Source organism: Brienomyrus brachyistius, chromosome 9, assembly GCF_023856365.1.
Source record: "Brienomyrus brachyistius isolate T26 chromosome 9, BBRACH_0.4, whole genome shotgun sequence".
Taxonomy (NCBI): domain Eukaryota; kingdom Metazoa; phylum Chordata; class Actinopteri; order Osteoglossiformes; family Mormyridae; genus Brienomyrus; species Brienomyrus brachyistius.
The window spans coordinates 13,896,143-13,922,496 of NC_064541.1; the positions used below are offsets into that span (position 1 = coordinate 13,896,143).

The 26,354-nt window shown below is 48.1% G+C and overlaps 1 protein-coding gene across 2 annotated transcripts; it reads left to right on the forward strand.

Moving 5' to 3' along the window:
• The first annotated feature begins 499 nt into the window (after positions 1-499).
• On the forward strand, positions 500-24,756 carry LOC125748245 (protein argonaute-3). 2 transcript variants are annotated; one of them, XM_049024158.1, is made up of 19 exons: positions 500-1,077; positions 10,025-10,196; positions 11,259-11,379; positions 11,775-11,983; positions 12,101-12,237; positions 13,545-13,679; positions 13,871-13,958; positions 14,498-14,645; positions 14,736-14,855; positions 17,208-17,351; positions 18,429-18,562; positions 19,331-19,515; positions 19,856-20,015; positions 20,208-20,298; positions 20,409-20,603; positions 20,886-21,020; positions 23,498-23,599; positions 24,022-24,221; positions 24,378-24,756. In XM_049024158.1, the coding sequence occupies exons 1-19, from the start codon at positions 1,059-1,061 to the stop codon at positions 24,484-24,486; spliced, it is 2,604 nt and encodes an 867-aa protein (XP_048880115.1). In that variant the 5' UTR covers positions 500-1,058; the 3' UTR covers positions 24,487-24,756. The 2 variants fall into 2 exon arrangements, with proteins under 2 accessions (XP_048880115.1, XP_048880116.1); XM_049024159.1 differs by having other exon boundaries at positions 17,208-17,330.
• Positions 24,757-26,354: the final 1,598 nt, after the last annotated feature.

A 26,354-nucleotide genomic window follows, 5' to 3' on the forward strand; every position in this document is an offset into this window, starting at 1 on the left:
CCGAAGGAGATGACAGCAACGTATTGTAACCAGTAAGGTTAGATTCTTTACGGTCCAGCATAAAATAAAGACTGCTGATGAAAATTATTATGCTTCCGGTTGATTCAAGTGTGTGATTTGAGCTGCCGCACACCGATACAGAGGAACATGCACTAAAACATGATGAAAATCGTTTTCTGTTCTGGAACTGTAAAAAGCTTAAGATGAGAATACCTTGAAGATGTATACGATACGGTTTTATTAAGTTTATTAATAGGTCCACATTAAAAGAGAATGTCTTTATATCAGATATGTCTCTAGAGAGACACGCACTATTTGCTACATCTTTTATGTCTTCTAAGTATTAATCTGGCCATGACAAGATAGTGCCCCCCTGCCTATCAGTCCGTCTTCACTGCTCACCGATCGTCCAAAAATGGGACGTTGTTTCAGAGGGGGGTTTGCGGGGGACTGTACGAGCGCCGCGCGTCACGGTGACGTGCCGTGGCGGCCAATGAAAGCGCGAGGCCTCCGCTGGGCGCCGTCAGAGAGCCGAGTGCGTCGCTGTGCGAGGACTTCCCCGACGGAGGGTCGCTGGGGCCGGCCGTAAGATCAGCAGTACACCGCTGGGTTTCCGGCTCGTCAGCGGGATAACGCTAGTGGACGGGACAGCGCTCCCGCCGGTGTCGAGAAGACAACCGGGCCGCGACAGACCGACGACACGTAAAGCTAAGGCGAATACTGCTGAAGAGCCCCTGAGTCCAGCGGAAGGGGCGGCTTCTTAACGACTTTTTACCGGCGACGGACAAGAAAAATTAAACAGAATCCGAGACTAGAGAGAGGGTCTCCAGCGGAGGGGTCAGACACGGGGCCGCGGAGGAGAACCGGCCAGCCGGACCCCCGGGTGAAGAAAGGGGCCCGTTCGGCGGCGACGGAACCGGGCAGTGGAAAAAACCGTCCTCGCCTGGGTAAATAAAGGGCTTTGGACTGGGTGAACCGGACGGAGCCAACCCCTGAGAGCTCAGCTGCTGGGATTTGACGTTTGAGAGCCGGGGAGGAACCGGATAGAGACCTCATGAATGGAAATCGGAACTACAGGTATCGTCCAGTCCTCCGTGACCCCCGGAAAGAGCCCGAATAATGTCCTGTACCTTGGCGACGGCGCGGCTCGGTGGCTGCCACATTATCGACCGGGGCGGGGGTGTAGAAGCCTGTTCTTCCCTAATTAGCCGGCTTGCTAACGAGCTACTTTAGCCGGCTAGCTGTCTGTGCGCGAGTGGAGGATAGAGCCAGCAGGCGACTCCTGCTCGCCTGGGATTCGCTACTGGCTGGCTAACGCGCTAGCTGGCTAGTCGCTAGCACGGCGACACCGACATGTACGAGCCGGTTCCGTGGTGGGGAAGCGGCCCCGGGAGCGGGCAGGGTAGCCGGGGTGTCGTGTGGTCGTTAATGAGAGGGGAAAGTGACTGTTTGTCGACGTCATTGGGCCTAGGCTGTAGCGGACAGGTGGTGACGGATCCCCTCCCCCCTCAGGTGTGTCTGACAGGAGCCGCCGCCACCCGAAGTGGAGCGGAGCTGGGCCGGCGTTAGGGCCAGCTGGACCGCATTGTTAATGAGTCACGGCCAGGAGTGGGATATTGGCTAGCTGCTCTTGTGGTGTGTGTGTGGGGTGGGGGAGTTCAACTCCATCACCCCCCCACCCCCCCCCCCCCCCCCCCACACACACACACACACACACACACACACACAGCTTTAAGCGACTGTTTTCCATCATTACATTTTGTATAATTTATGTATCAAACGATGTGCGTCCATAAATAGTCAGACTGAATGCTTAGGCCCAAATCCCTCCATTTAAATCTAGGAACTACAAATTAAGGGGGGGTTGAGACCTAATCCGGGTCTGTGCGCAAGTAGCGACAGAAACCTGGCCACCTTGTGAGTGACCAGGGAAATACACACTGCTGTGTGACACCCTGGTTCAGATGCACCTGGGGAGCCATAAAGCCGGTTATGCTGATGGAAGACGAGGGAAAATCCCAGGTGAAACCAGCTCATGTATAAATCCTCTTCAAGCTTTAGATTTCCAGGGTGTAAATTCAGGTTGTGTGTATCACTCTCATGAGGAACATTTCTGCTGTGCCACTGAACTCTGAACTTAACTGTACACTGAACCCTTGTTGTACTAACCCTGAACCACTTCAGTAAACTACCAGCTGTATAAATTTATGAAACTGAGTTGGACAGACAAATTCGTAACCCTCTTACTTTGAACTAATTCACACAAACCAGGCACATGGATAGATGTACGATGTCTGTTTTCAAACTGCGTTTACTTTACACTGAAAGGCACTGGGAAAAAAAATAACTGTTGACCAGATGTGTTAATTCAGAGCAGTGTCTAGTTGACCAAATGGATTTGCAGTTACTGTAACGAAGGAAGCTGGGATTGCACTGTCTCAACCTTTGGTGTTGATGTGTAGGTTTATTTTAGTCCTGCTGATGTTTACATGGGAGAAGAATAATGTGGGTTTTAAATTTTTTTGGTAGTTGGCTAATAGAAGGGATTGAGTGTCAGCATCTGAATTTCAGTAGCATTTTCACACCATATACATGCATCTGATATGTTAGCAGTGGAAGCGGTATATTGCAAATGTTGTAGTTTTGGCATCATGGCGACGATGCACCTTCTGCCACTTCTGCCATTGGTCTTTCTCCTGGGGTTCTGCTGACGCAATGATCACCTTGGTACAGTAATCAGTGGTGACTCTGCCACAGGGAGATTTGGGCCCTTTCTTGGGATAACGTATGTGGTGAGCTTCTGGAACTGAGGCTGTTTGGTGGAGGGGTTTGTTGGAGTCGCGTGCTGTGAGTCAGAGGCAGATTGAGTCACTCAAAGGGGTTTATGGGGGTGGCGGGGGCATACTTCTGGATGCAATTTCTGCTAGAAATGAAACAGAAGCCCTTTACTACTGAAACAAAACGGACCCTAAGCCCAGTGACATGTGATATGGGGAGGTCTGTATTTCCCTTGAAGTGAGGCCTCTCAGTAACTAACCGCCAAGGGTCATTTTTTTGAGTGTTCGCAAGTCACTTGGAGGATGTGGTCATACCATGCCGTTTCCAAGACAAGCAGGCTGTACCTTTGGATGGGGGTAAATGACAATCATTTAATGAGAGATGCTTGATCTTCCTATTCCTAAAAACGAGAGTGCACAACAGAGACAAGTCCTAACTCCTAAATGCTTGGAGTGCTGTCAAGGCTGCTGCTTCCTGAAGGGTGTCAGAGGCTGTCAGTAAAGCAGCCTGGTATTATAATATATGTGTAGTTCACCTGAATCCAGTTATCACAGTAGATTAGAACAGTTAGTAGCATGCTATGAAATTTTTGTTTGTATTTTTTATTTTTTTTGGCATGGTGGAACTATCAGAATCAAAAGGGCACGCCTCATGATTAGCTCTCCGATTCAGAAATGGATCAATGCTTGGGGTCCTGGGTTAAGACTGTTGGGATTTATTTTCGGGTCATGGCATGTGAGCAGGCAGATGCAGCCCTACAATCCTGATGTAGTGAGTGAAATTTGGTGGGTCAGAGGTAGAAATCTGGCTCGTGGTTTTGCGCTGCTCTCCTAACACGCGCGACCTGTCATTCTCCCTCCGTCTTTGTCTCCCTTTTGTCCTCATTTCACTTCTCCCGCTCTTTCTGCATTGCCCAACCTGTCCCCCACCTAGCATTCTATGTGCGCACGCGCACACACACACACACACACACACACACACACACACACACACACACACAGTCTCTCTCTCTCTCTTTCTCATGCTCCTGGCCACCATGGGTGAAGGAAAAGACAGGCGGTAGGAGTTGGACAGCAATCCCCTGTTTCTCAGCTTGCTCGGCAAGGCCTCAACAATGAGCCCGTCCCCCCCCGTCCCCCTCATGGAGGTGGCGGATTGTCGAGGGTTTCTATGGAGAGTGCAGCCTGCTCAGCTTGGGCCTTTGTTGGCCTGGATGGTGCCACTTCTTTATTTATGAGGGAAAGGGGACTCATTCACTTTGGGCCCTCCCATCATCTCTCGGCAAGCCCAGTCTCGGGCCAGTGTGACCATAGATGCTATAGTTTAGCGTCGTGTTGTCAGTTGATTGGGAGATTGTAAGAGGTTAGTTTCTTTTTGCCAGCCCAAAATGCCCTTTGGGGCATTTGAGAACCCGTGTCTGTTCCCTGTTGCCATATTGAGACTGCACTCTGGGGCAGAAGTTGAGTAGTTTCGGACAGGCTAAGTTCAAGTAGGCACATTCTTTGAGCTGTGTTTATGCGGAAGACCAGGAGGAGCACATGAACCCTTGTCCAAGAACCTACACTGGCCTCTAGGAACGTGCAGTGGGTGTCAGGGGTTTGTGTTCGAGAGTAAGGGGTTACGTTGTCTGTCAGACAGGGAGCAGTTTCAAAGGCATCGGGCTGAGTGGGTGATGCCGTTTTACTGGACAGTTTTGTCCCTCTTGTGTGTGGGTTATTCCCCCCCTTTTTCCCTTCCATCCCCCGTGAAGACTGTGGGGCCCAGTGGGGTGGGTGGGGGGAGAGATGTTGCATGTTTCCTCTTTGAGGCGTCTGGAGTTTCGGGCTCTATGGCTGGGAGAATGTGGGCGATTTAAGGATATGTGTGGCGCGTTGGGGGAGGGGAGACGTGCCATTGGAAGCAGACGGCAGACATACTTTTTTTTTTTTTTTTTTTTTTTTTTTTTTTTTTTTTTTTTGACTCTTTCTCTACTTTGCACTGAGTCTGCTTCTGTGCTTTTCTGAGCCTATGATTGGCTCGTGGTTTTATTAATGGCCTCTCCAAGGCCTGCCAGTCATCGTACCATTTGTTTGAGGGCATTGGTGTCCTCAGGCTGTTAACTGTGTGTTACTGTGCTCCCCCACCTCTCCCTCTGAGGTTAGAGCCTGTAACAGAGTGGTCATTCAGCTGCCCGGGAAGAGGGAGCCCATTCTGGGTGTGTGTGTGTGTGTGTGTGTGTGTGTGTGTGTGTGTACACGCTTGCTCTGGTCTATGAGCCCTTGCCACCCTGACTGACTGCTTTGCTGGCAATAAGCCGTGCTCCGTTCCCTGAGGTGACAGCAGAAGCTGATTCAGTCCCCCCCCTTGGTACTTAGAAGAGTGTTCCAGAGTGTCACGGGGGACATTTTCCCAAGCTTTCTTCTGTCCCCTGAGGATTTCGCCCTTGCACTCAGCTGCCACCTCCTGTCCTCTGTGGCAGTGGTTGTGGTTCCCTGTTGGGTGGCAGGCTAGAGGGGTGACGGAGAAGACATTCGAGGTTGGGAGTGGTACATGGAAATTGGCACAGTGGAACAATTATTCTTGTGGTCCTGCACACCACCACCACCCCCTACCCCTCCACCCTGTGCTGCTGTCACCCCTTGCGTCTGGGACCAGCCTGTTCTGACTGATGCCTTTGTCTTCATCAGCCCTATCCTGTCATAGCATAGCACTTACACAAAATACAGCTGCTGTGTGTGTGTGTGTGTGTGCGTGTGAGAGAGAGAGAGAGAGAGTCGTGTATGGTAGCTTGAGGCTGACCTGGAGGTGCTGGGGAACACTGCACATAGGCCTACTGTACAGCATTTTGGGAGCATTTGGGATTGCCATTGGTCTGCTTGCCAACCCTGTAGCAAGGGTCAATTGAAGCCTGTGGGTTTTAACACCCAAGGATTCTCTACTCTGCCTTGATTGGTGTGTGGTCACCGAAATGGGGGTAGCTTTAACTTAGTGTAGCTCAGCGTCTTGTACTGTTGGCTTTTTGATTGTTCTGATTAAGCAGTGAAGATACTCATTAAGGCATCCCTTCAATAGGGTACACTTACTTAAAGCACCAAAAGATGACTTCCAGCTGTTTCCAGACTTCAGATTTTGTATATGACTGATGTGGTTTATTTTGGGTGAAGGTCATATGGTTCATTTGGGTTTTTTAAAGGGGAATTTGACATGGTGTTCGCTGTGTTTACTGCTTCTTTAATTCACCCTTGTAATAAAATTAGAATCGAAATTGGGTTTTTGTTATGCATGGCTACTTGATTCTCGGAATACTTGCCGGTTTTATTTGCCAAGTATGTTGTAAAATGTAAATTGTTCTAACACGGATGGCAATGGAAATGTTAGTTTTCTCGGGATATGCAGCTCCTTGTGTGCCAAAAATGGTTTTAATGTCACTTAAAGTGTTAGTGCCATAGTGACTGCTCCAGCCTTCCGTCTCAGTCTTCCTAGTGATCTCTGAACTCGCAATGTTTCGCTCCCCGTTTCACATTTTGCTTTTTACATTGACATTGCTGACTTCTGCTTGCACACTTTTCTGCCTGGAATGGATATGAGTTTTTTTCTTTTTATTAAATTACCACAATATGGTTGCTTATAGCATGCATACTTGGATAACCTGGTCCAAAAATCGAGATTAGAATGTTTGTTTTTTTTGGACTCTTATTTAATGCATAACTAAATTTTAGCAAAGTGATACGTGTGGAATTCAGGGTCTTGAATATCGTGAATTGGATCTCTGTCTTTGAGTTTAGATGCTGTACAACAGTGTTGCCCAACCCACAGACAGTCCATGTTTCTGCTCCCCCCCCCCCCCCCCCCCCCACCCCCCGACGCATCTGTTTATGTACGGAGAGGTTAACGATCCCTGATGGTTAGTAAAAACTCAAAATTATCCTCTTGCTTGTGAGGGTCATAGGTGTTGTAAGCAACACACATAAATAACAGGCTTGCTACTAGTAACTGACAACTTACTTTATTTTGATGCTAAGAATATCTGTCTGTGGACGAAATAAATCATAACAAACAGCCAGACATTAATACTTGTTGCTACCCAGTAACCTTTCATATTGTCAAATGCCGGGCAATAATTTGAGCAATTCATTCCAGATGCTTAACGGAATATCTAGCAGCTGCTATCGTGTATGCTGTTGGCAACAGTTTGGTGGTGAACACCTTTTTGTATTTGCAGTTTTTTGCATTGCACGCCTTAATATCGATGCAGATGCACGTTCGCAAATGCGGCTTACTTGATGGTTCGGCTCCACAGGAACAACTTCTGCCTCACACCTGTGCGTGTGTTTGCATAGGTCACATTAAAGATACATATGAAGCAACGGCTAATGTGATATGATTCACCCCTATTGCAATGCAGCGTGATTCGACACATAGCAAAAGAATATGATACTATGCAATTCAATATGGTACAGAAACAGTTTAGAGAGGGACAGTCAATCTAAATATAAAATTACTGGTCAAAAATTATTGGTCACATTTATAAATAATAAAGCCTTATGGCCTCATATATATTAACAAATAGAATCGATGCATCTGAATAAAATCCTATCTTTACATCTTGAGCTATTCCCAAATTGTATTCAGTGCATCTTTTTTTGTTGTTGAGGTAATCACTTTGTGAACCTTTATGCCAGTGTACTGATGCAAATTGGTGAATTTGACTATCCTTAGTATGTATGCATGCATTGCAGTGGATTGGCATTTTGTCCAGGGTTTCAACAGCCTTGTGACCTATGCTGCCTGGTTGGAAGATGGATAGATTAAATGATGATGAATTTCACCTGTACTATTGTCTGGTTTGGTAAATGGCAAGTCAGTGGCTTCCATCCAGTCAGTTTTCATAGCGTCAGATACAGTGAGTGTTTGCTCGTTTAGCTTAAATGTGTGTTTGCTTAAGTGTTTCATTTCACTGCTTTGTGCTTTTGCTAAACGTGCCTTTCTGCAGTGGCTACATGGAGGATTGATCAGTCCCGAATATTTATGCTGTATCATAATTAAGCCGTCATCCTTGATTCAGCACTTAGTATATTCACAGGTTTAAAACCATTGCTTTGCAGCTGGCCAGTCCCTGGAACTACATATTGGTGATTTAAATCTCTCCTGAAAGTACTTCAGATACAAAACCTAATGCTTATCACTGAACATTTGGGCCTATTTTGAAACTTTAAGATTCTGGAAGGGTGTAGTTTTAAAAGTGGTTATCAGAATCCTAAGGATTTTCATCAGAGCTGTTTTCTTTGCTACTGAAGATCAAGCCTTTTATTTAGTCTTTTCTGGGCTCTCAATCGTTGCTTGGATGCACCCGATCATTGCTTAAATATAGAAAGCATACCAACAATTCAATGTAGTGATGTTAGTGTGTTTACAATGAGGGCTCCTGGGGCACTGATACAAATAATGTGCCAGTATCCCGGCTACTTTGGGTCGTTTTCTACGTCTCCACCTCTTAATCTGCCTTTGACACTGAGGTTTTGTGTTTCCCTACTTCATGTCGTGCAGTTGTATTCCTGTTATAAAGCCTAACCTGAGTGACAGCCTCATGGGTCTGTGCATTTCAGCTACACATGAATCTGCACTGGGTCAGATGTGCAGTGTATCGACGACCCACCCTGCTTCGCAGTGCTGGAAGTGTTTGCCATGTATGGGTGTCCCCCCCCGCGGGTGACCTGAGGACAGGCAGCTCTGGTGTGATGCCAAGGAGAGCTGTACCGCCGGCCGAGTGCCTGTGTTCGTAGAGGTGTGCTCCGGCCCGTCCTGTGACGACCTGCGTAGGCAGCCAATGATCAGTCGCTGCTGCTCTCTCATACTAAGTGTTAAAGAACAGACTGATCCCACTATATGTGCCATTACGAGGGACTGCTCTGCAGTGGCCCCCTTCATGTTTTAGCCTAAATGCCGCTTGGAAATATGACGCACCTGCAGCTGTGACAAACAGGAAGCTGAGAGGTTTAGGGAAAACGCGGCGCGTTTCTTGTGGACCGGTCTTTGCTCCCGTCTGGGCCGTGTCCTTCCCACGCCATTCTGTCGTTCCCTCCCTGCACAAGGGTGGGGGTGGGCGAGGTGAGGGGGATCCCGGATCGCCAGGCTCGTCCTTGTTTCTCTTTCCCTCCAAAACGGTTTGGCATTGGCTCGGTGTAATGTGAAGTATGTCGTGTTGGGCTGCTTTCGAGGAGGATGAAAGCTGTAAACACCTCCCCGGCCCGGGCCAGCCCCCACCTTCGCCTCCTTCGAGGAGACAACTGTATCAGCGAAGGCTTCTGTATCTGCGCTGGTGGGGGAGGTAGGAGGTTAGTGGGAGGGAACCTTTATGCCAAGTTCAGCTAGCCCGATGGAGGCCCCTTCGCGATTTCCATGATAATGGGCAGCATATGAGGATCTGTGGCAGGAATTCCAGGGCTCATGCCGCCAAAAGGCAGAGTGTCGTGGAATGGACTAGGCCAGGAGAGTGGAGGAGAGTGCAGAGGTCCACAGACTGCAACAAGCTGGAGTAGCTGCCAGAACCCTGGACGGGTGATTCTGCTTGCCTCGGTATTGCAGTAGGCTCCCCAGAGAGGCCACCTCACAACATTTGGGACACATGTGACTAATATGCAAGTGTGACTCACTTATTACCAGACATTTGTTAGTGACACATTTCAGGAGGTTTTGCAAACAGTACAGACTTCATATGAGAGGAAACCGCGTGGTTTCCAGTATGCTGCGGGAACAGAAGCCACAGTGTTGTCTGCTCAGCTACCTGGGCGTGACCTCGCGGGCTCCCCAGTCCCATGCGCATCGACGTGGGCCGCCAAGTGTGCTCGTACTCGACGCCGATCGCTTCTGCCGCCCCATTAAAATGAATCGTGTGAGAGCAGCATTCTCATTAACGCAGGAAGTATAGGCCCACTAGTGCTGGTCCTTCACGTAGGAGTGTCTTGCCATGTGTTCCGATTTTAAAAGGGAGTTTCCGCCGCGCTTTGTCTAATGGGCAAACACAAACACGCTTATAGGTGACTTCCCCATTTAATTTCCCGAAGTATGTTGGCAGCTTGTGCACACAAGTGTCACCTTCTGTTCTAATATTGTCATTGCTGCGATTTTTGTTTGCTTGGGTTGTGGGCTTTTTTTGTTTTTTAATTGGGTCCACTTATCTGCAGCCTTCTGATTGTGGGGGACTGCCTTGAAAAACGACATTTTTACTCATAGAAGATGACCTCCCTCCCCATCTCTTGTCACCCAGGAGCCGTTGGGGCCCAGCCCCTGTTCTCCGTGCCACGACGCCCTGGCTATGGCACGATGGGGAAGCCCATCAAGTTGCTGGCCAACTGCTTCCAGGTGGAGATCCCCAAGATGGACGTCTACCTCTATGAGGTGGACATCAAGCCTGAGAAGTGCCCACGCCGAGTCAACAGGTACTGTAGACGCTGCCTGGCAGTCATAGCTAGGAGTTCCTTTTTACAGGCAACTGCATGTGAAAGTAGTGCTTTCTGTGTTGCGTTGTTATAATCCCAGATATAGTTGTCTTTTGGTGTAGGCTGCACTTCTACTGTTTTTGATATAATCAGGATGTGTGCGCAGTCGCAATAATCGCCAGGGCATTAGATGACAGGCGTAAACGTTTATCCGGCCGCCTGCTTTTTGCTACTGTACTGGCATTTACTTGCGTCTGCAATTTGATAAGCATATTAGCAGTATGCCTAAAATTAGTCGATTTTAAAAATGTTAGTAATCTGTATAAATTTGACGTATCCTTATGCTCATTAAATTCGGTTAGAGGAGCACAGCACATGCTACTCTTTTTGTTGTATTGTGGAAGCGAGAAGCACTGAAGTGGCGGTGAAGAAAGGGACAGCTCAGCAGCCACAATATCCTTTACGAGGGGATATTAAACATAAGGATACAGCAGATTTATAGATTATGGGCATCACAATATGCATCTCATTAATGTTTTAGACTTACTACTAATCACCTTATCAAACTATGGGCGTAAGTACCCATGTACGCCCGTATAGTACCGAAAAGCCGCCATCTGGAAAAATTTTTGCACCCGTCATCTAAAACCCTGTAATCACATCACATTTGTCGACAGTGATTTATGTCTGTTTTTGACTCACGGCAGCAGCACCAATTTATTTGATATACTCTATTGGTGGATAATAAGTTCTGTTTGGCAGTTTATTTTTGGGTAAATTTCATCTCTGTTCTATAGATTAAAGAGTGCATATATTTCAAATCACCGCGATATGTTATTGTGTAGCCCTGGATCTTGTCCTTAAAATTCAAGTGGAAAAGGTCCAAGTGTCTTTTATTGTCAGTTGATATACCAATATGATGCATGAAATAACATTCTTGTAGGACAGTGCAAATGAGAAAGTAATAAATGAAATTCAGTGAGACGTAACCGTATAAGTATGACATTCTCCGTGTCATTGAACATTCCTGTCCGCTCTGACCGTATGTCTGCTGTCTTCCAGGGAAGTGGTGGATTCCATGGTGCAGCACTTTAAGGTGACCATTTTTGGGGACCGCAGGCCAGTCTATGATGGCAAAAAGAGCCTCTACACAGCCAACCCACTGCCAGTGGCCCCCACAGGGGTAAGAAGCACCATTTTACCTCTTGAACAGTCCCATTAAGGTAGTGGTTAGGCATTCAGGCTCTCTTTGAGCTAAAAGATGATGGAATGAGGCGGCTGTAGGACACTGTGGCCATTTACCTGCGGTGGGAGTCTGCTGCAGCGCTGGCATGTGCTGTTAAGGTCTGCTGGAAGCAATGCTTCTGCAAACCACAGCTTGCATTAAAATGCCTTGAAAACTGGAAACTGCTGTTAACATCGAACATCAGTAAGGCTTTTCAAAATACACTGAATCGTAGTAGAAATTAGAAAATGCAACATTCGGGTGAGTCGTTTTCCGAATTGCCATTCACTCATTACTGGTTCCTCCTAAGCGTTCCCATTTGAGGCCTAGAGGTTCTGCCACTGCTCCCATAGGTCGACCTGGATGTCACTCTGCCAGGAGAGGGAGGGAAGGACCGGCCCTTCAAGGTCAGCATCAAGTTTGTGTCGCTGGTCAGCTGGCACCTGCTTCATGAGGTCCTGACAGGTCGTGGGATGCCAGAACCCCTGGAGCTGGACAAGCCCATCAGCACCAACCCGGTGCATGCTGTGGACGTGGTCCTGCGCCACCTGCCTTCCATGAAGTATGTTGATGCATGTGGGCATATCCGATCAGTGCCTGTGCAGCCCTGTGTAAGCTGATCTCAAATCAGATTTTCTGTATCCTGAGCAGCCAGTCTGACGTTCGTCCTTGTCTCTAGGTACACCCCAGTGGGCCGGTCATTTTTCTCTGCACCAGAGGGTTACGACCACCCCCTGGGAGGTGGGAGGGAGGTGTGGTTCGGGTTCCACCAGTCCGTGCGGCCCGCCATGTGGAAGATGATGCTCAACATCGACGGTGAGGATTCAAGGGTTGCTGTCATAAGGATGAAGCCACTTTTAATTGACATGGGGGGTGCATCTAAATTCATGTAAAAGCCTGTCCCGCCACCCCCCCCCCCCCCCCAAAAAAAAAAGCTTGGTCTATTGCACCAAAGGGCAAACTACATCAGAGGATTGGCTCTGTTCTCCTGGTTCCTGTCGGCGGCGTTGGCCTGGCTCTCCAGAGGTGACAGCGTTTAGCCAGCTGCCCTTACTGCACGCCAGCATTGCTTGCAGAAGCTGGGTGGCCTGGCTGTCACAGCCTTTATTCGTGGCATCATGGGAGGAGCACGGCGTTAGAAGGTGCTCAGAGGCTACGCTGCTGTCGAGATCAAATACACAATCTAATGTGACCTCATAACATTAGCAGTCCCTTTCCAGTGTGTCCTCTGTGCCTGGTGGATACAGCACGTCTGGCAGTCTTATCCGCAAAGGGCCAGCGTGTGTGCAGGTTTTTGGGATAACCTTTCGGTCAGCTGGTCAAAGCCAGGTGACTCTTCAGTCAATCAGTCCTCTAATTAGTAATATAATTAGCAGTGAAAACTCGCATACACAGCAGTCCTTTTTGGATATGATTGGCCACCCCTGAGGTAGAGGAAACACTGTCATCTCCACGCTAAAAAATAATTTGATCAGAGTCCAAATCTACAGCCGCTCAGCTCTCCATGTGTCCGTTGGATATTGCCCGAGAGAGCTGCACACCTTGGCATGAGTCAGCCATGCATCTTTTCCTCTGGCTTCGCATGGCCCCCATGGCCCTGCACCTGCTGCCGGACCCATTATCGGAGCATATCTGGAGCCTTTGTGTTGGCTTTTGTGTTCCCACGAAAGAGCGGCTCAGAGCAGGGCCTCTGGTAACAAGGCAGGTACTTTCCTGCTTGCTGGCTGAGCTGCAGCGAAACGGTGAAATGCTTGTTCAAACACACAGGTGGTGTTTGGGGCCCCTGCTCGTGCAGATCACTTCTAACGTTTTTGTAAAACTGATCCTTTTTGGGAGCCGTGGCATAAGCTCGATTTACACTGACTCTCTTCTTTTTCCGGTGATTAAATATGCCCTTATTTGCCCTTATTCTAAAGCTTAGCATTCTGAAGCAAGAAACAGGCACTTCTAAGCTCACGGATAGTCTCGGTGTCTTTCTGCAGAGAAGTGAAATGAGAATAAGTTTTGTCCAAGTTTAACACAGAATGCCAGAACATTCCTTTCCGGCATTCCTGTTGGTCCCAGTCTTCTGCCACTTCTGATAACCCCCTTCTCCTTCGCCTTTTTTTTTTTCCCGTCTCCAGTATCTGCCACGGCCTTCTACAAAGCACAGCCCGTAATCCAGTTCATGTGTGAGGTTCTGGACATCCACAACATCGACGAGCAGCCACGCCCACTCACTGACTCCCATCGGGTCAAATTCACCAAAGAGATTAAAGGTAAGACTAGTCACTGCATTAGTCTGTACAGTTCCTGCTGTCCTCCACCTTGCCGCATCCCTAGCCTGTCCATAAATGTACGGGCTTATATACCTGTGAGCATGTGGAGTGGGGTGGGAGGGGAGCTGAAGTCATTCGGGGGTGTTTCGAGGCGTGTGGGCTAACCATGCGGCTGCCTCTCTCTCCCCCAGGCCTCAAGGTGGAGGTGACGCACTGTGGAACCATGCGGAGGAAGTACCGCGTATGCAATGTGACGCGGCGGCCAGCCAGCCACCAGACGTGAGTGTGACTGCGCGGCTGTAGCATTTGCTGGGGGTGTCGGGGGTTGTCATGACGATCTCTGTGATGTCACCGTAGTCACAGTGACGGGCAGCTGAGGAAACTGGCTGAGCCTCGGGGTTTCCCCGCTCTCACCTCCCATGTGCTTCTGCCGTAGGACCCTCCCCCCGTTAGTCACTGTTCCCCTTCATAGGGCCCTTGCGCAAAAACCTACAGTTTCTACTTTTTGACTTTATATTGTACACATTCTTTTTGAAGATTAAGCCAAATTAGTGATGTGGCAGATTTTTATGTAGCAATGCATGTTTGGAGTGCATCTGTGAGAACAGATGGAGTTGGAGGAGAGAGGCGGAAAGTCACTGCTGTCCGTCTGTCTAAGCCAGCCTGCTGGAATGCAGAGTTTCCGGCTGCACCCTCTGCTTATCTTTTTTTTTTTTTTTAGCGCTCCTACCTGCAGTGAATCTCCACTTAGTCCTCCAATCACTAGGGGCAGAAGGGCAGGATGTCTACATCCATCCTTGTCCCTCTCTTCTCTGCAGGTTCCCATTGCAGCTGGAGAACGGGCAGACAGTTGAGCGCACTGTGGCCCAGTATTTCCGGGAGAAATACAGCTTACAGCTCAAGTACCCCCACCTGCCCTGCCTGCAGGTGGGCCAAGAGCAGAAGCACACCTACCTGCCCCTGGAGGTAAGGCTTGCTGGGGCGGCTCACTGGCTGATTTCCCAGTATGGCTGCTGGCCCACGTCGGCGTAGTCTGACTGGCTCCCGTCCCTCCAGGTGTGTAACATTGTGGCGGGGCAGCGCTGCATCAAGAAACTGACAGATAATCAGACCTCCACCATGATCAAAGCCACGGCGCGCTCTGCACCTGACAGACAGGAGGAGATAAGCAGGCTGGTGAGTAGTGCTGCCATCTGCTGGCTGGAGGCCTCTATCTTGTCTAAGGCCCTGTTCACACCAGGTATTAACATGCCTCCGCATGCATCTCGACTGACCGCTCGTAGTCGGATCTCATTTTCTCGCAACTTATTTAAATTAGCATATGTAAATCACTTCTGTATGTAGAATCTACCGAACATTAAAAGTAGGGGAAGAAGAAAGCAAAAGCTATTTGTGCATTTCAGGGTAACCAAACCGCCTAAAATGTTTGTATGGAATGCCATAATACTCAAAATGAAGTAAATAAAAATAAATAAATGATTAAATTATTTGGTTATTAGTGTGTCCTTTTTATTTTTAAGTAATTCTCTAAAGGTATTATATTTCATAATGTTTGTATTCTACGAATAATCTTTAAACTGTATTTCATAAGAACATAAGAAATTTACATACAAGAGGAGGCCGTTTGGCCCAACAGAGTTAAAATCTTATCTAGCTCTGAGAGAAACCCAGGGTTTTAGCTTGCGCTACACGAGCAGGAAGACTATTCCATACTCTAACTACACGCTGTGTAAAGAAGTGCTTCCTCAAATTCATTTTAAAATGTTCTCCCACTAATTTCCACTTATGGCCACGAGTTCTAGTATTTAAGCTAATATTGAAATAGCCATTTGGCTGAACAGCATCCAGACCTGTTAGAATCTTATATACCTGGATCATGTCCCCCCTTAGTCTCCTTTGCTCGAGCCTAAATTCAGCCCGGCTAACCTCTATTCCTCTAAGACCAGGAATCATTCTCGTTGCCCTACATTGCATCCTTTCCAAGGCAGCAATGTCCTTCTTAAGGTGTGGTGACCAAACCTGCACGCAATATTCTAGGTGGGGTCTTACCAAGGAAGTATATAATCGTAGCATCACCTCCTTTGACTTGCATCTCTAGGTGTGTGGAGTTTAACCCAGCATCCTATTGGCCTTTTTTATTGCTTCCCTACACTGACAAGGGTGGGACACGGAAGCATCAATTTCATAACGTTGTGATTTTCATTAGACAATTATTGTGAAATTTTTTCACATAGTTCGAATGTGATTGCTTAAATCTAAATGTATTTCGCCGTAAAGTTCAACTTTCTAAGTTTTAGAGATGCGTTTTAATACCACATCAATATTAATGTCTTTTGGTACTAAATTCCTCGGGCAGGCTAATACTTTTCCATTCAAGGGCAAAGGGTTCAGTCTGTAATGCATTATTTTGGTTGCCGTATGATATTTTGGCTTTTAATCGTAACTAATAAAGCTCGAACCTTTGCAAAAATTTCAGCTATGAGGTTCATTGTTTTGTCTGATACACTGTATTGTATGTCTGACTTGGAGCCAGTGACGTTAAGAGCAGAGTAGTCACGACTGGAGTCGGACTGAATTTCTGTCAGGCAGTTCAAGCCCCTGGACAGCTCATTATAAAATTATACAAACAATTACACTGTTGTTGTATGCTTTTATTAATATGTCCGTTATCTAGGCTATTGAACGCACATTCTTACCTACACGCTTTTAATTTTACCTTGATGTCATTTTTACCTGCATGGTTCACCAATATTAAGGCGTGGAGCAGCTTTGACACGAATAAGGAAGCTTCACATTAAATATATGATCTGTGCAAATTCCAGAACAATTTACTAATACAAATAACTAATACAATTGATTTTTCCCGAATTTGCATGCGCACTTCTGAGAGTGTTTCCATGCGAATGGGTTGTGACAGTAGTCCGATATTAAGCCAGTTTATATTTTGGTGTGGTAGAAAGATGCTTTGTTCTTCACGGTGCATTTTGCTACCGTGGCCCACGTTTCGCTGACAGGTTTTCTCACATAAATCGTATGTGAAATGCGGCTGGCGCGTCTCGCGTGCGCGCACGTACCTCAGATCCGCTCGCGGGAGGACGTCAGCCGAGTTGGCGGTCCTTCAGTGCAGTCCGTGACACATTGGCGTTCACACTGCTGTAAGAACGTGGCCGTCTGTCCCAAACGACCTCCGAATGTGGTTTGAAGAGATTGGATCTCGCTGCGTCTTCAGTACGTTTTGGGTGCGGTCACAACTGTGTTTATCTCTGCCGCTGTGATCGGATCGCGTGCATGTTAGTACCAGGTATGAACAGGGCCTTCATCTAATCTGTCTTAATCTAATCAGTCTTCTTCTGATGTCTTGTTTCCTCTTTTTCCTTACTCATTTTTAAAGGCAAATGACATTGTTTATGAATGACTGTGGTTATTATCATGCTTATTATGTATGGTTATATGGGTTCTTAGAGCGTTAAGTAGTGGGCACATAAACTCCAGGTAAGCAGTGGCATCTCTGTTCCCTGCCCATTATAGGTGCGCAGTGCCAACTATGAGGCCGACCCATTCGTGCAGGAGTTCCAGTTCAAAGTGCGGGACGAGATGGCTCATGTGACAGGCCGCGTGCTGCCCGCGCCTATGCTGCAGTACGGGGGCAGGGTGAGCACAGAGACCTTCATGGTACCTTCCTGTACACCACGCCCATTCTGTGTGTCTGTCTGTCCGACACTAACCACTGCCTTGCCAAGGCATTGCTGCGTGAGGTCAGGGCATCACTTACACAAGTTTCACATTTTAAAGCCCACTTTTAAACTGTGGTAAATTACAATTTTCACTCTGTCTATTCACACGATAATTTTTCTCCTGTTGTGATAATCATTACATCTCAGTGTGATATGCGTGTAGTGCTTTGCCCCAGTACCTACTAGCTGACACTAGCATGTAAACTTATTCACAAATAGATTAAATAAATGTCTACTTTATAGCACTTCATGTTTGAGTTTCTTGAGTTGGGTTAAGATGCATAAGATGGCCTGTGCTCCACAGAACTGCCACTCATGTGGACTTGGGGATGTTTGTGAATGTGATTCTGTCTTGTTTTTCCCAATATGTAATGCGGGTGTTTGCACTTGAAGTTGCATCACAGCCCCACTCGAAGGCAAAGTGTGTGTATTTATAGTCTGTTTTGCAGTGCATGAGGACTGCCCGTGCCGCCCTCTCACAGGGCTGTACTCTCAGCAGTCCTCTGGGGCCAAGGTCCCCCAAGCACTTCTGCCCGCCGGCACTCGCAGGAGAAACATTGGTCATTAATTTGCTTCACTCAAGACAGATTTGTTTGGCTGCCTCCCCCACCACCCCCTCCACAGAGCAGTGCCATTTCTGAGAGCATGGTGCTAAAACATTTCTCTAAAGTTTGATTCTCAGAATGTTTGCGTGTTTTTTTTATTTTTCATTAATTAACGAAGGGAAGGCCAAGAAGTAAAAGTTTAACGAGGTCAAATACCTCATCCTCTCACTTCTGTGTCCTCTTCCCCCCATGTACTGTTTTGATTCCTTACTCCCCTGTAGGGTTTAAACATGCTGCTAGCTTAACCATTGAAGGAAATGCTTGCAAATTTCATGTATATCTGAAAGACCAATGTGTGTAGTTGGGGCTCTTCTGATACGAGCAGCACATCATTTTTAGACGGCATGCCGGGATTTCAGGCTCCTTACCGACACCCCGCATAGCAGATGTACCGTCTGCTGTCATTGCAGAACCGGACAGTGGCCACGCCCAGTCACGGCGTGTGGGACATGAGGGGCAAGCAGTTCCACACAGGGGTGGAGATCAAGATGTGGGCCATCGCTTGCTTCGCCACACAGAGGCAGTGTCGTGAAGAAATCCTCAAGTAAGACCTACCTGTACCCATCGCAGCCCCATGCCAGCCACCAGTCCTCTCTGCTGTTTCTGCTTTTCGCAGACCCCCCCCCCGCCCCCCATCACCACCACTTATAGTTGTTTTTCTGTTCAACAGATGCTCTTTAAAAATTAAAACTCTCAGGGACTTTCTGAGACACTTGGATCTCGCTGAAAAAAATTAGCATTCAGCTGCACAAGTGGATATAATTACATCTTTTAATGACCGTCTGCCATAATAGCAATAATGGTCACATTTCTGAGAGAGTTTTTGGGACCTTTTGAGTCCAAAGAAGCACAGTCTCTCTACAGGTATAGCATTCTTTAAGAACTTCTTCAGATAGCTATCCGGCGGGTAGGACTCCCCCCAAACTTCAGTAAAATTCCCATGTATAAATGGATAAAATCTATAAATTGCTTTGGAGAGGAGTTGGCTTAAGGACTGTGTAATTTGTGATAATAAGGCAGCTTCACCAGTAGAGCAGACTCTTATCCAAGGAACAGCTGGGTTTGAACCGGAGCATCTGCTGTAGTCGTGTAAGGATTGGTTATATAACCTTATTATATGTCTCTTTAGAGTTTTTTTTTTTTTTTTTTGTAATGTTTCGGAGTAGCACTGAGTGCCCAACCTAAGGTGGGCCCCTGTTCCTTGCCAAGATGGCTTCCTCTTCACCATGGACTTTAATGGCTGCTGTGGACTGGTGCGTGGATCCGCTTCAGCTTCAGCAGTAATGTTTGGCATTGCGTCCTCTGTCGGCAGGGGTTTCACGGACCAACTGCGGAAGATCTCCAAGGACGCGGGGATGCCCATTCAGGGTCAGCCGTGTTTCTGCAAGTACGCGCAGGGTGCGGACAGCGTGGAGCCCATGTTCAGGCACCTGAAGAACACCTACTCTGGGCTGCAGCTCATCATTGTCATCCTGCCCGGAAAGACACCCGTCTATGGTACGTGCCAGTTCTGAATCAGTATACGAAGCCGGATACAAAGACCTGTGTGGTGTGTGCTATTGCTATGCTCAGAAAGTCGTATAGGGTAGGCTAATGCTAACTGCAAAGCTTCTGTGGTTTGTGTTCATGAACTTCAAAGAACTGATTGCAAATTCCAAAATCATTTTTGGCATGTGCTTTGTAATGAATTCAGAAGCATCTGTGGTATGTAATTGAATCGCACGCAAATACCTAAGGAACAGGACTTTATCTACAGTGTGTCAGAGTGGTTCTGCTTGATGCAGGCAGTAATGGTAGCTTATCGTACTGTACGCCTTTTGTTTGTTTCTGGCCACAGCGGAGGTGAAGCGGGTAGGAGACACCCTTCTGGGAATGGCCACCCAGTGCGTCCAGGTGAAGAACGTAGTCAAGACGTCCCCCCAGACCCTGTCCAACCTCTGCCTCAAGATCAACGTCAAGCTGGGTGGCATCAACAACATCCTGGTGCCACATCAGCGGTAAGATCATGTGACTTTTGATATTGTGTATCTACCCACAATGCATGGTTATCCCCCACTCCCTCAGAAGTCCAGAACAGTTGTGGGCAACACAGCAAGCAAACAATCCCATTTGTCTACATTACACTGGAGTAGGTCTTGTCTGACTCGTCATCCTGTTTTTTTTGTTTTTACATTATTTTCCTCCACCAGACCCTCAGTGTTCCAACAGCCAGTCATTTTCCTGGGGGCTGATGTGACTCACCCCCCTGCAGGAGATGGGAAGAAACCCTCCATTGCTGCTGTAAGTATAGACCATATTATCTTTCTGTATGCTTAGCACCGCCCTGCTGGTCATACTGTGTACTCTCCTGAGGCACTCTGAGAAAGCCAGTCTATTCGCCCCTGCCCCAGGTGGTGGGCAGTATGGATGCCCACCCCAGCCGCTACTGCGCCACGGTGCGGGTCCAGAGGCCCCGGCAGGAGGTGATCCAGGACCTGGCTTCCATGGTGCGGGAGCTGCTGATCCAGTTTTACAAGTCGACCCGCTACAAGCCCACGCGCATCATCTTCTACAGGGACGGCGTGTCAGAGGGCCAGTTCCGACAGGTGCGTGCCACGCCAGCTTTGCCAGTTCCCACGGTGCCACGGTCAGCCCTGTATCAAAGCCTTTTCCAGAGGAATGTTCTTCCCTCTGGGATGATTCTGGGATACGTGCGTCTTTCTGCCTTGCCTCCATTTTGTACGGCGCCTGTAAGTGGACCTGCTCTGAGCATGAATGGCTGCAGTAGTAGTTCAGGAAGGTGAGCAGGAAGATCAGCCCTGCAGAGTCCGACAGAGAGCATGTACCCTTTTCGCTGAGCCCATGCCCCCCCCCCCCACCCGACTCAGGTGCTCTATTACGAGCTGCTGGCCATCCGGGAGGCCTGCATAAGTTTGGAGAAGGAGTACCAGCCAGGCATCACCTACATCGTGGTGCAGAAACGCCACCACACGCGGCTCTTCTGCGCCGACCGCAACGAGAGGGTGAGTGTGGAAACTCCAGCTCTTTTAAAGGGCAGTGCTTAATCTTCAGCCTGCGCTTTCCGGGTCTATTTAATATGACCGAATGCATATTAATAAAAAAAAAAATCTTGATTGGTTTGGAATGATTTTTAAAAGCCTTTTATTCGAGGCAGTGTGACGATTCGTGGCTGTTGTAATCGGAACCTGGCTTACTGAAGCACTATGTAGCTAGTCGGTGCAAAGTTAACTTTTAGACTGTAATTCTACATTAAAAACTTAAGTAGGCCAGCATGCTTCCCCAACTGTGGTTTTGAAGATGCTCAGAAGTCTCTTCTGAGACCAGTAGCCTTGCTGTAATAAACAACGCTCTTCTAAGTATGCTGCAGAAGTGACAGTCTGGCAGGGTTGTGCGATTTAAAAACACATCTTGCTTCATGTTGTGCTCTATGGTCGGTATCATTGTGTCGCAAATCGCATTCTAGGGCGATATTATGTGGACGACTGGGTGTCATTACCTGATCCGTACCACCTGCCCAATCTGCACCTCATACGTCTGTGCATGCGCAGCTTTCTCGAGCATTCGTACACCGTGTCACCTTTTCACCAATGGCCCAATCCGTTCATCCTACCATTTTATGGCAAACCATATTTACAGCACACTACAGTGTCACTTGATTTGTTTAGCGAGAACAGGTGTTGTTAATGATTTTGCTGATGGGGGGGGGGAGTGGGATAGAAATCAGTTTTATATGCTTGTCAGTTTAATTGGTCACTCCGGTCGTCTGTTTCCAGTTTTCAGATCACCACTATTACCTAAATATCCCATGTGTAAAATATTAGTTTATATTTTCATCAAATAAAATAGTGAAAATAGTGCTATTCAGTGCCACGTTATTTCGGTTAACTCTGTTCTGAAGCATAAAGTTTGGCATATTTAATGTTTTGTTGCAGCCATGTAGGCCAGTTAGTAGCCTTATTGCTAGTTCTGCTAGGCTAAGAACGGCCAATGTAAACCGCGAATTCCGCGCACTCTGTCAAACAAAGTGGACAGCAGTGCATAATCTGACCAAAAACTCTGTGTTCCCTGTCTACACGCTGAGACTGAAAATGGTGTTCCTAAAAATCTTCACCCTGGACGGGGGTTTTACAAAAGCTCCGTTTTTAGTGACGTGAAACACCGTTTAGTGTCTGGAGGAAAGGCCATAACACACAGAAAAAGTGACATTTAACAAAAAAAACACCCATGTACATGTGGATAAGGTCTAAATGTAAATAATTCCTAGGTTGTTGCTAAGAAAAAAAATGTCTACTTTCTTCTAGGTAATGAGGTTATTGAGAAGCCTTGTTGGTTATGGGAACGGCGTTCAGAAGTGCAAGACTTTAGTTGAAACGGCCAGGGGAGGAAGATGCAGACAGTCTAGGCAGCAGAGCAAGATAATCATGGTTTTCCCCTTGAATAGATTTTGCACCGGCACACGATCAGATGTCATTTAAGCGGGATCGACGCAATCACGCCATAGTTAATAACCGGTGGTCCTCCTTCCGAGCGGTGGATATAACGCAGGTGTCGGGCAATTCCAAATGACTAGCACAGATTGTGAGTTGCACCGTCCAGACGTAACAGTTAGTGTGCGAGTTCTACCACACAGTATATAAACTGCTTTAACAGGTAGCAAAGAATGATCGGCAGGCATTATTGTGGAGCAAGTTGTAGATTATGGCCTCAAAGACAAGCCAGTTAGAAGTGGCAGCCAAATGTACTCAGCATATTCTCAACTAGAAGTGGATGAGTAACCAGCTCAAAAGAAGTGTGATCTGTTTAGTTACCTTATAGGGCTATTTTTTCTTAACCCAGTAGGATAAGCTGTTTGGATAATGGATGGATGGATGTTCAGTAACTAGCAAAATAGTCGTAAAAACCAACATGAAAAAGAATCGTGATATGTCAAAAATATGGACTTATCGCCCACCCCAAGTCTGAGTCTCTCCGGACAATACTGTTACACTTGGCCGAAAGTGACTGAAGTCTGATCTCTGCCTAAAGCTGCCTTTTGAAGTACGACACAGACGACGATAAAGCAGTATTCACGACATAATTGTAGCTTGGAAATATTACTAGTTTTCCTGTCCTTGTGCGAGTTGGCTAATGGCAGTGCTCACCGTAGGTCCTGGTGTAGCCTCATGCAGCTTTGATTAGCTGTAATTACACCGTTATTATTGCTGGAGGCAGCATCGAGTGCAGCAAGCAGCCAAGGGCCTGCTAGAGGTGGCATTAACTGCCACGTGAGTCCTACCTCTGTCAGCCCGCAGCAAAAGGTGTGAGTGGCTGTGCCTAAAATCAGACTGATTCAGTTTCCCCTTAATCAGGCTTTAATTCATAGTTTAAGTCATGAGATTTTACCTCCTCGCTTCAGTTAGTCTCGGCTTTTCTGCGCCGTTTGCACCGTACTTAGGTGTGTCCGACTCACGGTCCACAATTCCTCCTTCCCCCCCACCAGGTCGGACGTAGCGGAAACATTCCTGCCGGCACAACCGTGGACACGGATATCACCCATCCCTACGAGTTTGACTTTTACCTCTGCAGCCATGCTGGAATACAGGTGTGTTCTTTCGCAAGCTTTCTCTCGCTTGTGCCCCTACAGCCTGGATCCTGCTGGGCGGTGGTTTTTTTGCGAGGTCCGGGCAAGCACTTCCACGACGCTAAACGTTCTCATGCTCGCCGCACTGTACACTTCCATTAGCAGCACGGTGCAGATCGCTCCTGCTGGCGAAAAATGCGGTTTCTCAAGCACAGATTTTCTGCAGAAAACTTGATGCCATGATGAAAATGACACTGGATTCCCAAATGTAATTGAAAGAGACATGCTGACGCACGGTTTCTGCCCTGCAGGGCAGCGTATCACTTAGTGTTGGGTCCGTACACGTCCAACAGCACCCTGCTCTCTCGCATCCGCCGTGTTATTCCCTCCTGATGCTAACTGATCTTCCTCCTCCTCCTCCTCCTCTTCCCTTTAATCTCCAGGGCACCAGCCGCCCCTCACATTACCACGTCCTTTGGGATGACAACTGCTTCACGGCCGACGAGTTCCAGCTGCTCACCTACCAGCTGTGCCACACTTACGTGCGCTGCACGCGCTCCGTCTCCATCCCCGCACCTGCCTACTACGCCCACTTGGTGGCGTTTCGAGCCCGTTACCACCTGGTGGACAAAGAGCACGACAGGTGAGTGTGGGGAAGCTTATACCAGCAGCCTGTCCTGTCAGCTGGTGTGTGTGGGGTTTTTCTTTCTCCCTAGAATGCTCTTCAGGAAGGGGTATGGGGTGGGTTAGGGGAGGCCCTTTTTAAATGAGTGTCCCGGCTCTTTCCTCCTCTGCTCAGTGCTGAAGGCAGCCACGTCTCCGGGCAGAGCAACGGCCGGGACCCCCAGGCGCTGGCCAAGGCCGTTCAGATCCACCACGACACCCTGCGGACCATGTACTTCGCCTGAGAGGCCCCTCATCACCCGCCTCCCCCATCCCACACAACCCCCAAGCCGAGACCCAAGCTACATGCCCAGTCTGCCTGGGAGGGTCCGTCTCCGCAGCGGGGCGGCCTCACCTTGCCAGTCAATCCGCACCTGACACTGTGCAGAAGGGGGGGCAGGGGGTGTACACCCCCTTCCCCTGTAAAGCTGCTTTGACACAAAATGACGAAGAATTAAAAAAAAAAAAAAAAAAAAAAATTAAAAATGACAAAGGGACAGAGCACTATTATGCAATATGAAACCAGCCAACTGCTTTTAGGCCTCCCTGCCACCTCTGTGTGCCCCCTCTTGGTCGGCCACGGCGGGGGGGGGGCACGCACACTCGGCGTGTTTGTTTCTGCACCCCCTCTGATCTCCTCGTCATGCCTTTACCTCAGAGGTGTGAAGCAGCACTCTCCGTCTCTTTTCCTTTCTTCGTTTTTATTCGTTTTGGTCTGTTTTCTTGTTGGGGAGAAAAGGAGTGGGAAAAAGAGCGGGAGCAGCGCGTTTTTGAGGTGGGGTCGGGCTGGGGGGAACCGGGAAGCCCCGCCCACATAGCTGACTGGCCCCCACTCGGCCCCTGTGTGTCCTCACACGCCCCCCCCCCCCTTTCCCACTTCCTTTGTTTTAGCCAATGGTGACTTAACAACGTGTGTGTGTCAATTTGGAGCACTGAACTAATTCCGGACAAAAACCAATCAAGCAGGGTGGGGGGGGTGGGAGGGTGGGTGTTTAGATTCTGGATTTGTAATTATGAGCACAGTGCCACCCTCAGGCAACAAGGTGTAAGTGTCCTCAGAACAGCCACTGAAGCCTTCATTTGCTTGGGGGAAAGCAAGTTAAGCGATGTTTTGATTTTCATGCTGACTAGTGATGTTTCCTGCTAACAGAGTGATGCACATTATAATCTAATAATAATATCAAGTGGGGGGGGTGGGGGCGCTGGTGCCTGGCTCCCCCTTCTGTCTGATCGCGTTGTAATCCCAATTTCCTTTCGGTTCGCATTTGATACTTCCCAGTATCTCCCTCCCCAGTATTTATTAGTGTAGCGAAGCGTAATTATTTGATGTCGATTCTCAGCGCAGCATTATTTCTGTCCCTCTGCTTGGAATAGTGTGCCCTCTCTAGAACACTCTGAAGGTCGCACATCACATTGCCGCTATCCTTTAGTGCAATAATCCGTGTTTTGCGCAGGTGATGGCCCGGGATCAAGTGGGGGCAGCTCTCATTGGCTACCCCGGGCCTAAAAAAGAGTGAGTTGCGCCCTCCCAGCGTGGGAGTCGAGTCAGGTGACTGCTTGCTTTAAAAGGAACCATGAGGTTTGTCTGCAGTGCGGTGGGCTGCTGTATGTTAAAGTGCGAGTCCGTTGTGTTCTTCGCTGAGGGGGGTGGTGTGCCTTGGGCTCCTGGTCCCTCGGATAGGGTTCTTGGTTGGGCAGTAGCCTGAGATCAAGTGCCTGGTCATTTTATTTTATTTAGAAGGGAAGTGTGGCATATGTTTGCTTTTATTCTTTTTTTGAGTGAGTGAACACACACACACACCTGGTCAAGCAAGATCAGAGGGGCACAGATAGAGGCGACTCTATTTCAGACTATTTTCTTCTCATTTCGGTTTTGTTTAATCCAGAATGTGAATTTGAACAGTACAACTGGCCGAGCTCTTTATTTTTCTTCTTCTCCCAAATAGTATGAGTGTATAATTTGCACTGAAGAAGCAACAAGAACAGTAGTTGTTTTATTTTGTGTGTGTTCTTCTCCGCGACGGGCATTGTGTTTTCCCAGTCAGCCGTATCCTCGGCCTCTTGGAGGCCCTAGGCACGGTGTCCCACGTGCCACCCAGCACACCACCAGCCT

Coding starts and splice junctions, on each gene's coding strand:
- LOC125748245 (XM_049024158.1), top strand. Junction 14,856..17,207: donor AGGAGGAGATAAGCAGGCTG/GTGAGTAGTGCT, acceptor TGCCCATTATAG/GTGCGCAGTGCCAACTATGA. Junction 20,016..20,207: donor ATCCTGGTGCCACATCAGCG/GTAAGATCATGT, acceptor TTCCTCCACCAG/ACCCTCAGTGTTCCAACAGC.